This window comes from Nilaparvata lugens, chromosome 7 (assembly GCF_014356525.2).
Source record: "Nilaparvata lugens isolate BPH chromosome 7, ASM1435652v1, whole genome shotgun sequence".
In the NCBI taxonomy this organism is placed as follows: Eukaryota; Metazoa; Arthropoda; class Insecta; order Hemiptera; family Delphacidae; genus Nilaparvata; species Nilaparvata lugens.
This window is the reverse complement of record NC_052510.1, coordinates 51,561,937-51,574,988: the sequence shown is the minus strand read 5'-3', so window position 1 is coordinate 51,574,988 and position 13,052 is coordinate 51,561,937. Positions and strand designations below refer to the sequence as shown.

Here is a 13,052-nt window from a genome sequence, read left to right as displayed (position 1 = left end):
TTGAAAATAAGCTCGAAATTCGAGAAAATGTGATTATTCAAATCAAATGCAAACTTAATGAAAGAGGCAACAACTGTTGATTCCAATGTACCTAGAATGTAATCTAGTACCTTCACTGGAAGAGAGCAGAATTGGTCTCGTCAGCTGATTGATTTTAAATTATAATGGTAACTTTCATAACGGTAAGGAAAGTTGTATGGGTGCGCCACACCAGATTTTTTTATTTATAGTTTATGAAGTCACAATTTGTGAGTTCTGGCTGGAATATCATGTCCTGGAACCGGTTCAACGCTCATTTTCAAATCTGTTCTTGTATTTTTATTTATACTAAATTTTTAGTCGTCAACAAGACATTAAAAACATACGCAAACTCTAACCAACTGCAGGAAAAAGCTTATCAAACTACCAAGAAAAACAATATAATCCATCAAAGTGTGTTGAAATCCCGTACAACAAGAGATCCTGAAATATCTCGTCATTTGCAACAGCAGAATTATTATAGAAAAAAAAACAAAAAAACAAAATATTTACTACTATATATACACTATTATTATTCGTTAATCTCTTTTAATAAGAAGCACATATATTATTGTTATCACTTGTGACACCGAAACTGCAAAATTGTTCAAGTTAGTATAGGGAATAAAATTAATTTAAATAAACAAAGAAACAAACAAGGCACTGGCAAAACGAGTAACAAATATACAATTTTATTGTTAATCTGATATTAATTTGTTTCTCCAATCTTTGGTAGTTCAAACTCTCTTGAGCTTTCATCACCTGAAAATAAATTTCTTGTGTAAAAATGTGAACTAAGGTTGTTTTGTCTGCCAATTATTATCTAAAGCCTTTTTCTCTATGTAATAGATAAATAAAAAATAATATCAAAAGACATAAATATTCAGCGCTACTTAATTTTTTATTTGTAAAATAATACCATAGTAGGCCTACTCTTTACAAATTAACAATTTTACATTAAAAGTTTTCAAAAGGGTACTATGGTATTATTTAACAAATAAAAAATAGCATACTATATAATATAGGTAATGATTATACTATAATGAGATTCACTTCAAATTGACAGTATGCATTAAATATAGAACATGAATGTCACAAATTCAACAAATGCTGACAGTCTCAATAGAATCAAGATACTTGTAACTTTAGTATTAAGTAAATGTTTTAAAGAAAGCTTATGGAGTAGATGATATTCCTGCTGAACTTCTGCAAGCGCTCAATGAAGAGATGAGAAACGTTCTATTTACCCTTTTGAATGAGATATATATAACCGGAAAAGTTCCACTTGATTTTAAGAAAAGCTTGATGGTGATGTTACCGAAAAAAAGTAATGCAACAAGATGTGAGAAATATAGAACACTGAGTATTCTGTCGCATACATCCAAAATACTAACTAGCGTTATTTTGAAAAGGATTGAAGGTAAAATAGATGCAAACCTAGCAGATGACCAATTTGGCTTCAGAAGGAATAGAGGAACAAGAGAAGCTATATTGTGTTTAAGGAACATTGTGGAAAAGAGTTTCGAAGTAAATAAGAAGGTGTATACTGCTTTTGTAGATTTACTCAAGGCATTTGATAGGGTAAATTGGAATGTCCTCATGCAAACACTCAAAACAATCAAAGTAGATTACAGAGACAAAAGGATCATAAGAGAGCTGTATACTGCTCAAACAGCATTTATAAAGGTGGGTGAGAAACAAAGAGAAGCTGCCATCAAGAGAGGAGTAAGGCAGGGTTGTAGTTTGTCACCGCTATTGTTCAATATCTATGTAGAACAGGCTGTCAATAAATGTAAGGAATATTGTTCAGGAATCAAGGTAAATGGATTAAGAGTGCAAATGCTCCGCTTTGCAGACGATATTGCAATAGTGGCACAAGATAAAGGTAATCTAGAGAGAGCACTGAATACCTTGCATGACATTCTCAAAAATGAATTTTATATGGAGATAAATAAGGCTAAGACAGAAGTGATGATCTGCTCCAAGAATCCTGATTTTGAAATAGATAGAGAATAACGCCCTCAAACAAGTAAAAAAATTTAAATACTTAGGTAGCATTATTTCAGAGGATGGAAAAGACAAAGAAGACCCGTATAAAGCGCCGTATAAGAGAAGCCAAGGCCATTTTCATCAATAAACGGAATGTGCTTTCCTCCAAAAGTCTGAATTTGGATTTGAGAAAGAGACTTATAAAGAGTTGTATCTGGAGTATTGCACTATATGGCTCAGAGACATGGACTATCGGTAAGGCGGAAGAAAAGGCAATTAATGCATTTGAAGTATGGTGTTGGAGGCGAATGCTGAAAATAAAGTGGACCGATAGAATAACAAATGAAGAAGTATTTCAAAGGGCTGAAGAGACACAAAAAACTCTATTGAAATCTCTTAGGGACAGACGGCATTCTTGGATAGGACATATTATAAGACACAGCGAATTCACGCTAACAATACTGGAAGGTGCAATCAGTGGACAACGGGCTCGTGGAAGACCTCGGCTACAATATTTGAAGCAGATAACCCGGGATCTTGGGGTCCAGAGCTATACCCAACTAAAACAGCTGGCTCTGGACAGACAAAGATGGAAAGCTGCCAACCAATCGGACGATTGAAGCAGAAGAAGAAGAAATGTTTAATACTAGGTAGGACTACTGTAGTCCTACACAAACAATTAAAACATCAACAAATTTTGTAGTTTAGTGATGGAGAAAGAACGGTACGTACCGTACGTTAGAAATAGATAGCATATGGTTTTAGGAGGAAAATGAGAATAGACTATAATATTATATTGGTGTGGATGAGTAAGTATAGGTAAAAAAGTAATTGGAAATTAAAGTTCCTATAGGTCTATATGGTTTTTTCCATTACAAAAATAAGTTGCCCTTGTAGAAGTGTGAGTTCTCTTTTGAAACAAAATTTGTGATTTATTAAACAAAAGACACTAGTGTAGCCTATTTTATCAAGTTTTTATATAAATTACAAAATTAATTACCTATATTAAAATATTTATATTAATTACGTGCAAAAAATACCGTGATTAGGATAGTCCTATTTTAAATTTTAATAGCTGAGATTCCGATTTTGCTCGTTGACGACTATTTATACAGCTATTCTTCTGATTTAAAATATAACTTAATAATCTATCAATTAAAAATGATTCTTGTAAGGGTTTTTTCAATTCGTTCTAAAAAAAACTAGAATTTTTATATAATACTAGAGTATTAGCTTAAATAAAAGAAAATTTAGCCGAATAGCTTGTTACCTGTAAACCCGGAATCCTGGTCTGGATTTGGTGTCTTATAACAGTTTTCTGCTGCAACCAATCCTTCCAAAAACCGATTATAGTAAGGAAGTTCTTCAATTTTCTTTAAACATTGCTTTGTGAGCTCATTTCTAACGTATTCACTACTAATAAACTTTTCATTCAGATCTTTAATTCCTTGGTTTACATCGATCTTCTTTTTCTTCATTTGTATGATTTTTAAAAGGGTGTAGAAAGAAATTAGAATAATTGTACATCCAATCAATAAGCATATTGATGAAATATTATCAAATGTAATTGAATATACATTCCCAACTTTTAAACTTGAAAACTGTGGTGAAATACGAGCGAAAGAATAAAGTTTCTTCCCTAAATTGTAATTATTTTGCAGATTGACAAACACAATACTTATTGCACTTATGAGACCAACCGGAAATAAGTAATTACTTCTAGGCATCAGCCAGATTTCTATGAGAATTTCTTTTGTTTACAAGAAATTTAACAACTTTAATTTGTTTACTTGTAAAATTCAAGTTTCCCCTTAAAAAACTGAATGATAAAAACATGCTGATACTAGCTTATTGAATGCAATACAATTGCCAATTTTACACACACTAATTTAGCAACGATATGACATCCAGAATGTCCTCCGATTATCTGAAGATAATGTCAGCTGACAAATCAGGCCAAGCTTCAACTATTTACTGAAATTTAAAAAATAATCTTTATAATATGAACTGATAAATTATTATTAACTAGCAGGTAACCCGTGCTTTGCAAGGGTCTTTCTTAAAACTTGACGCAATGAAATCTAGAAGAATTCAAAATAGACCTATGTACAGTGAGTCAGTCATTCTATCAGGGTTCTAATAATTTTGAAATTTTAATTTAATAAAAATGGAAGAATATAATTCCTTCATGTAAATAACAACACCTTCATTGAAAGACATATTAACTGCATGTGTTTTCATATTGCCAATACAGCATTGATGAAACTGTAGACGTTTATTTAGCATTTGTCTCAAAAATTGTTCTAGCTGAAAAATTAATAATCCATGCCACATGTAGGCCTAAACATTGCATCAGGGAAACGAAGTTTCAAAGCTATGTTTTTCAGATAGAAAACAATATAGAAACAGATGTTCCTTTTTTAATTTCGACCATATGATTTGGTGATTTTTTAATGAAATCGAATGTATCATTAATGGAATTTAAACATTAAAATTCTAAAAAATCTAGAAGGGAAATTAAAATTTGGGCTTCCAGGTGCACGAGATTGATATTTTTAGAATCAATTTGCAAAATTTGGAGATCTAAATCATTCCCGTTTTTCCGGTATGCAATCCACAAGTTGACATGTTTTGATGCGAACAAACGAATAAACACAACCCTACTCTTATTATATAGATTAGGTGACTAGATCATAGACTAGTAGTTCTGTGAACAGTAGACCTCGCGCAGTTATAACGACGTCCCAAACCATGAGCACTTCCACACTGATACACCAACTATTTATTTGATCAGATCATGCTTACACAAGATTTAATTATCATATAACGCTTTCCAGAATTTAGCGCGAGAAAACCAGAAGACATCTGGGCGCCCAGACGAGCTTTTGTTCTTTTGTTCTATTTAATAGTGCATAAAAATTGCATTCAATGAGGCATGCAATTTATAGTCTACACAGCTGTTAATTGTTTACCAAGTTACATTGAGATATTGAATTGCATGCAATTTATAGTCAACTCGACAGCTGATTTATGATGAATAATTCTATAGTATGATTTTTACGGTAATATTGGCGTAAGGAGGCTCCTTTTTCCTTTTATATTATCCTTGAAATGCAAAATTTCCAAAAAAAAACCTTGTATATAGGTAGACGCGCAATTTAGAAAGGAACATACCTGTCAAATTTCATGAAAATCTATTACCGCGTTTCGCCGTAAATGCGCAACATAAAAACATATAAACATTTAAACATTAAGAGAAATGCCAAACCGTCGACTTGAATCATAGACCTCACTTCGCTCGGTCAATTATGACAAATAATATTTTTGTGTCAAAACAACTCAATGATTTTCTGGATCATTTTATGTGCAAACTATGGCTCAACTCACACTTACGCGACCCAAGTTGAGAAGAGAGCACTCTAGTCGAGAGCATGTGTTTTCAAAAGGTAACTCTCAGACCAGTCGATTCTAGTCTCCGCGACTGTCACCATTTGAAAACACATGCTCTCGACTAGAGTCGAGTTTCTTCTCGACCTGAGTCGCGTAAGTGTGAGTTGAGCCTATCACAACCTTCTCTGATTGGGTGGCCTTCGTAGCCTAAAGAGGCCATGCTAGGTTCAGCTGTCAGAGTTATTGTCTTGATGGATAGATAAAACATTGCCTGCTAGAAATTATTGTTATTAACCATTTTAACCTACCAAGTAATATTATTGTTTCAACTCTTGCGGACCAGGTGTCTGAACCTGTAACGTTGCCATACTCCTAAGGCCGTGGCATACAACTACAAAAATCTATTCAATTTGTCCATAAACGTTAATATTATGCACTGTAATATTATAAACAAGCATGCTATAATGTTTCAGGATTAAAAGAATGAATCACACTTAAAATTGAGAACGGCTATTTAATGCCAAGTAACAGTTTTCAGGAATGGTACAAATATTTTCTCTCATCTTCCATTTTATTAAAAGACAAATTTAATTCTTATTAGAAAGAAAAGATATTACTGAGTCTATATAGGTATAATTATAGAATATCGAAATAGATCGATTTCACAGCTCAGATGGTGGCGTTGGGTTATCAAGATTATTTTAAAAATTTCTGATTGATTCTAATAATTGTATCTGAAAGTCAAAGTAATTCAATATTTAAAATTTTTAATCATTGAACTTAACGTAATATAGAATTTCAACGATAAGCAAAGTCAAACTCGTAATAAACCCTGTTTTGTCAAGTTTGATGACAGGCATTACATTTAATTGATCTATGGTATTCTTAACGTAATAACTTGAAAGCGCAACGGACATAGCTCAAAAGAGGCTAGTTTTTTAATTAATTTTCAGTAGTTATATTAAACATTTTTGATAATGACATGATTTTTCTAAATAAATGAAATTAAACAAAATTTTACAAAACAGTGTGAGATTAGATGTACAAAAATGGTCAAAGTTTGTTTTTGAGGTAACAAGATTTAAAACATTGGTTTTTTATTCTTATTAAATGAGAATGTACAAAAACGATAATTTAGTGTCTAATCAATCTTCCCTGTAATCACTCTTAATTTTCAATGTTTATTGCTATAGAATGCATGTAATGTTGCTCGTTATTTCAGTTATACAAAATTTCAGTAGTAAAGATAAGATAATAGAGTTATATCTACTTCAATTTCATTTTGATGGAAATAGAGCTGGCTAAACAGCAACTACAGAAAATAGCGACTAGCTAACCAGTAATTGAAGAAATAATTACAGTATTATATTTAGAAAAAGGTATTATCACTTTACGGTATTATTAAGCTACCAATTTTCTATTTTTGATATCAATTAGTATACATTCAATAACTTTTTTCCAATTGAACTTGAATTATCAGTCATTTTCTTAATTAATAATTAATCAATAACTTGTATAGCAGTCATTGATAAAGATTGTTTTCGATATTGCTCTTGACAAGTTTCAAAAATGAATTTTATGGAACAGGAAAAAGTAATAATGATTTGCAATACCCTGATCAATAGCCTCGCCCATACGAGGTGAACAGGTATTTCATTTATTTTTCCTATGGGACAAACAATAACTGTGTCAAGTAACTGTAAAGTCTAAGATGAGAAAAAAAACTGAAGATTCTATAGTGGTGAAAAAATAAGAATAAAACTTGACCAGTAGTGGGGGAAGATAATTTTGAAAAAGCTCACAAAGGGGAGATGCGGATCATTGCTTGTTTGACAAAATCTATAACATTGAAAAATCATTCATTCAAAACAATTTTAGTAGCAACAAAAAATCTAGACAAGTTTCATAGCCTAATGAATCTCAGTGGAATTGTCAAAATAATAATGCAGATGCTCCTCATAGACATCAGGTGAATACTGAAGGAATAAGAGACGTGGTAGGTACAAATTTTCAAAAATCTTTCTTCACAATATGATATGTAGACCTAATGTTATGGATGAAATGAAAATTCGATTAGAAATAAAAATGACTGATTTGAAAATAATTTTGGAAGACATTCTTAATATTTTGGTGTTGTCAGAATTAAAAACATACTTCACAATAATCATACAATCGATCGATTCATATTCTTTTCAAAGTAGATGTATAGAAGATTGTTCTAATTTCATACAAAAGGAAATACTTCTATTAAACACTGTTTCTGATATCTTAGTAAGTATTAAGCAGACTTCATGTTTTGTCATTAAATTCACAAAAAATCGTTACTTGAGAAAATTAATACGTACAGTTTACACAATAAATATAATGTACAGTCATAAATTTCACCAACGAATGTTGGAGTTTTTGTATTGCTTGATAGAATGCACAACAGGCCTATTATGCTATCAGGATAAGCCTGAATTATTCCAATAATTATTTAAATATTATAAGACAGGACTTCATAATAATTATGCAGAACTTAGAGTCTCATATGTAAATAATATATAGTAAATATAATAGTAATGTAGTCTATATATATATATATTCTTTATTTAAATTTTTATAGAAAAAAATATAAAACATAGCTGCTTTTTGAAAGCAGATTCTATAGATATTTTATGCTTGAGCTAGCTTTCTAAAAATGGAAGCTTGCTGGAAGACAAGGCTAATTCACCTCAAATTTGATTAATACACCATACCATATACGGTAGGTAGAAAGAAAATGAATAATAATTGTTATAAAGCGATAAGTACAAATTATTTTTCCCTTATTTATAGCAAAATGTTTGGTATTTGGAAAGACAATACAGTACCAAAAGCTTTTTAATCATAGCATAGTTCTCTAATATGAATCAAAACAACAGAACGAAAGTCTTCTTTTTTAATGCTATAGCTCAGTCATGTGGCTTAACTTATTATTCACTGCTTATTGATCAATAATGTTTTATTGTATACTATTTTATTACATAGAATTTCTAGTTTATTAGTACTCTTTCTACTTTTCAAGTAAGGTAGCCGTATTGAAATAAATGAAAAGTGCATAGTATATTTGAATAAAAATTACATAAATATGAAATTATCATTCCAAATGATATTTTGTTGAATTTATTCCAAAGCATTTTGAAAGTGTGAACTATCCATGGTCCCAATCGGTTCAATCCATTGGAGTTGTACTATATTTAAATTAAATCACTGAACAAATTTTTAATTCTACATGTCCAACAGTGAAATTCAGAGAAACAAATAAAGAATTAACTGAAAAATATAGAAAGTTTTAATAGAAAAATCTATTTAAATAAGACTTTGATGTGTTATCTGATATAATTCATTTACTATGATAATTTGTGACGTATTAATAGGCTATATTATCATTAATTTGATGTCAGAACCTGAACTATATTCGTCCAATGTCATTTAAAAGGGAAGAATATTATTATGTTTAAAGGCTATTATTGCTGTAAGATTCACATGGTTAATTGCTCAAAGAATCACCTTTTAGTATCCCTTGCTAAGTCAATTCTAGTTCCACAATCCAGAAACAAAAAGCATAATATATTTAAAAAGACAGCATCTTAAAATTATTATTTAAATGACTTGTCAAACCAAATCATGGTTTCTTGAGAAATGACAAGAATGTGATGTGTTTGAATCAAAACCATGATTTGGCTAATAGGCTAAACAAAGACAATCAATTATTATTTACTGTCTAGGTCCAGTCTTGTATTTATTTGTAATAATTCAGTAATTGAAGATTTTTTAATTACGAACTTTTTGAACTTATGCAACTAGACTAAAATATTCATGAATATATTCAAATTTCAAAACCACAGTTTTCCCTTAACTGAAAGCTGCTCAAGCATTTTATATCGGAAAACAACATTGAACAACTAATTTACAATAGAATATATCAAAATTTTAATACAGATTTCATACTAAACGTTTTCATTTTTCATAACAAATAAAATCAACCATAAAAACATACATTCTCTCTCTCACACCTCAACTATTCAGGACAATAATACTTGAAATGGCTATTTCTGAAATAGCATTTCTATATCACTTACATACACAAGAGAACTATATTTATAAATATATTGTATTGATAATCTATTTTATTATTTACAGAAGATGGAGGAGGGAATTTAGAGGAAGTAGATTGTAAATTATTGCTCACACAGGGACACTTCCATTGATAGACATAGCCTACTACAGTAAACGAACTTTGTCCGCATATTGAGGAGTGCAGCCACAAGTAGAATCCGACCATCAATCACTTGTATAAACTATCCTAGAAATAATTGTATGACGAAAAATATGTACTATGTAGCATCGTTGATAACGTTGATGAAAAGAGGGCAGCACTGCCGATTAAGTGAAAGAAGTTGACAGTTGAGTTGGCAATTTCCAACCCACTTCCGTATCCAACCAATGAGAAAAAGGCACATAGTTGAGCCTGCAAAAAGAATAAAAATCATTACAGAAAATTCATGAGGACTTCAACAAAGTTGGATTTTCTCAGACTTAATTACGCTAACTTACCAAAGTGCATTACCAATTCCTCGGTAGTATAGTGGTCAGTATCCCCGCCTGTCACGCGGGAGACCGGGGTTCGATTCCCCGCCGGGGAGGAATTTTTTGCTCGACTATTTTGAGTTTATACAACACACATCATCTCATTATAAACTATTAAAATGACATTTTTTTGTCATTATTTGATATTTTTGTCAAATATGGATTTGTATTCTTCAAAAGCAAAAGAATGTAGCTCAGTGTTACAGTACCATACATATTCTTTGTTAAATTATTCAAGTATAATAATTTGTTGATGGATCAACCAATTATTCTACGGTTTTAGAATAAAAACCGTACATCGTTTTAGAAACATACAACTACCACTGAGCTCAAAAATTCTAATTCATATAAGAGTACAATATTTTTTGTTAATACATTTGATAATATAATCTCCTAGATTTTAGTGCCTTCTAAAATAAATGTTCATTTTCTTTATCACAGTGCATACCTTCTTTTATTTTCCAGTGGATATTTCTTGTGTCAATGATTTTATTTACAGTTGGGCCTGCTTAAAAACGTCATCAGGCCCATACTGACACCTATGAGTTAAAATTTTCGTCTTCCTTGGAATTTCAAATTAGTGAATTGATAAACCCCAACAATAATAGCGTAATCTTATTATTGTTGTAAAGATACTGATATACGCAAATGACAACAAATTAAATAAAGAGTAGATTATAACTTGTTGTAAGTTCAACCAAAAAGATTAACTTGACAGTGCAATTGGTTTACTATGTGTTTTGCATTAATTAAGATATTACAGATTTGATAAATTATTGAATTGGAGTGTCAAACATACCAGTGGCACATATCAGTGATCACCCCTCAAAAGCTCCATGAGAAGATTGAAACTGGGTCCTTCACCTTCCTTATTCTTTATTGAAAGCATTTCTTTCCCAACCTGGAACAGAACAAGCAATAATAAGGTCAGATATTTTCAATAAAAAATAATATAATAGGCTAATAATTATGAAATTAAGATATTATAATAGATTTGTAGATTTAATTTTTAATATGAAATAAGATAATAAAATTCTTTAATTGAATATTATAATATATTAATATTGAACAGTTGTATATATTTTTGGACAAGTCATTGCTAAATGCAGTCTTTGGAATGTCCGTATGTTTCGTTTGAGCAAATAAAAACTTTGAACAATAAAATAAATCAACATTTCGAATAAACTTCTTTCAATTTGAATCCAGAAAACGCGCAAGTTTTTTTTGTTATCTTAACAGATCAGGATTTTCAAAGCTATAGTATTATTTTTTAACAACTCTGGTTTGAATAGTCCTCAGCACAAGCTTGAATAAATGAAAGTGAGGAATGGTGTTTACCTGACATGTTCTCTGGAGATCTGGTATCCGCAAAAGCAGTTCACCAAACTTGGAAGGTATGTCTGGATAATGCGCAAGGGTGTAGTGTTGTAATGCTTGTAGAGCTTTTTCCTGAGAGGCTCTAACCTTCTCAGGTTCCCTAAGATCACTCGCATCTGAAATAAATAAATACAATCATTTATATACGTAGATAATTATCAAGGTCAGTACAGTTGTTGATACTGTACTATTAAGCTCTTTCAATAATCACTCAATATAAAATTTAGGCCCATATGCTCAGGAGACAATAGGTAATTCACTTATATATTTGTCTATCTATTTATCTACTCCATTCATTTATTCATTTATAAGCTTATACATCTTCTTCTTCGATGGCGCTACAGCTGAAATCGAGCTTATAATGAAGAAAATATAAAATGGTTAGAAAATGTTTATAGAAATAGTATCAAAAGTAAGTTATGTTTTTAAACTATCAATTCCCATAGAATTTTCAGAAAAATAACAACCCAAGAATTTTGAATTCCGCTAGACTAGAAACCGAATCAAAAACACTCATTCAACGATAGAAACTCGAAAATAAGAGTTATCCATAAATGTTAAACTATATAAAGAAGCAGCACGCTTACTCATTAGTCATTATGAATGGAGTAGTATATTTTATTTTTTCCATGCTTTTAAAGTTGAATCAATCAATGTTCACGTGTGTGTACTGTTACATTTAAGCTGAATTCCCATATTATATTAGTGTCAGTGAATGTGGCCAGAACAGTAAGAATTTTAAAAACATAAGTTTATAAAATTATAAACTTAAGTTATAAGTTAAACTATAAACTTAAATAACTATAACTATAAACTTATAAGTTTATAGTTCTAATGGAACTATTCATACTCGCTTGGACTTGTTGAGTGAGAATAGACCAATCAGAAAACTCATGCAAATTATATTTTTACTTCCATATATATTATTTATATTTGTCACTTCTACTTGTACTGATTCATATCCATATTTATTCATTTTTCATGAACAGTAATATAACAACTGTCATACAATGCATTTAAGAACATAGAATCAGTATTATCCTATTATATTAAGCGAGCAGTTTCTGTATTTATATATCTGATTACTTTTATATCTGGTTATTTATGTTTATCGGATCTCGAAAACGGCTCTAACGATTTTCACGAAATTTGGAACATAGTAGGTTTATGATATGAAGATTCGATTGCCTTAGGTCTCATCCTTGGAAAAACTTGCTGAACGACATTGAAAGGATAATTCATCCTTGGCTGAAACAGCTGTGGATAGTAAAAAAGGTGATTGAGTGAGTATGTGAAAAATTATAATATCGCATCCCCGAAATTCATAAGATGACGTAAAAAAGCCAGCTGTGAAATATAAACACGATCATTTCAGAGAATCATTGTGTTCTGTTTATCAATAAATAAAAATAACGAGCGAAGCTCGGTGCCCCGATATTAAAATAAGCTAATACACATAAACTAAGTGCGGTAATACAGGTTTAGTTATCAATTTTTTTGTAGTTATCAATAAGGATTCCTTTATTATCAAATTTCACAACTTTATTACCAATTTTCCACTCATTAATGTCAGGGTTATAGTGAGCTCCATACAGGTTCCATCTTTTCATCTATAATATTATAGTCTATGCTTTCTTTGGGACACAACTTTGTTTGGCGATTGCTGT

The 13,052-nt window shown here is 30.7% G+C and overlaps 1 protein-coding gene, 1 long non-coding RNA gene and 1 other non-coding gene across 4 annotated transcripts in view; 1 reads left to right on the top strand and 2 right to left on the bottom strand.

Moving 5' to 3' along the window:
• Positions 1-679: 679 nt before the first annotated feature.
• LOC111046458 lies at positions 680-4,036 on the bottom strand. Its single transcript, XR_005571851.1, has 2 exons — positions 3,278-4,036; positions 680-780 (listed from the first exon to the last, which is right to left on the bottom strand). It is a non-coding gene; the product is annotated as an uncharacterized LOC111046458 (long non-coding RNA).
• A 1,855-nt stretch (positions 4,037-5,891) lies between these two features.
• Positions 5,892-13,052, bottom strand: part of LOC111046457 (nuclear hormone receptor FTZ-F1 beta) — a 90,147-nt gene continuing 82,986 nt past the window's right edge. Inside the window, exons 13-15 of one of the 2 annotated variants that reach the window (XM_039433056.1) lie at positions 11,347-11,501; positions 10,808-10,909; positions 5,892-9,889 (exon numbers count right to left, since the gene is read on the bottom strand). In XM_039433056.1, the coding sequence (XP_039288990.1) occupies positions 10,820-10,909; positions 11,347-11,501 (245 nt within the window). In that variant the 3' untranslated portion in view covers positions 5,892-9,889; positions 10,808-10,819. The remainder of the gene's footprint in view (positions 9,890-10,807; positions 10,910-11,346; positions 11,502-13,052) is intronic. The other variant, XM_039433057.1, reaches the window with a different exon arrangement.
• Positions 9,993-10,064, top strand: Trnad-guc. The gene has a single exon. It is a non-coding gene; the product is annotated as a tRNA-Asp (tRNA).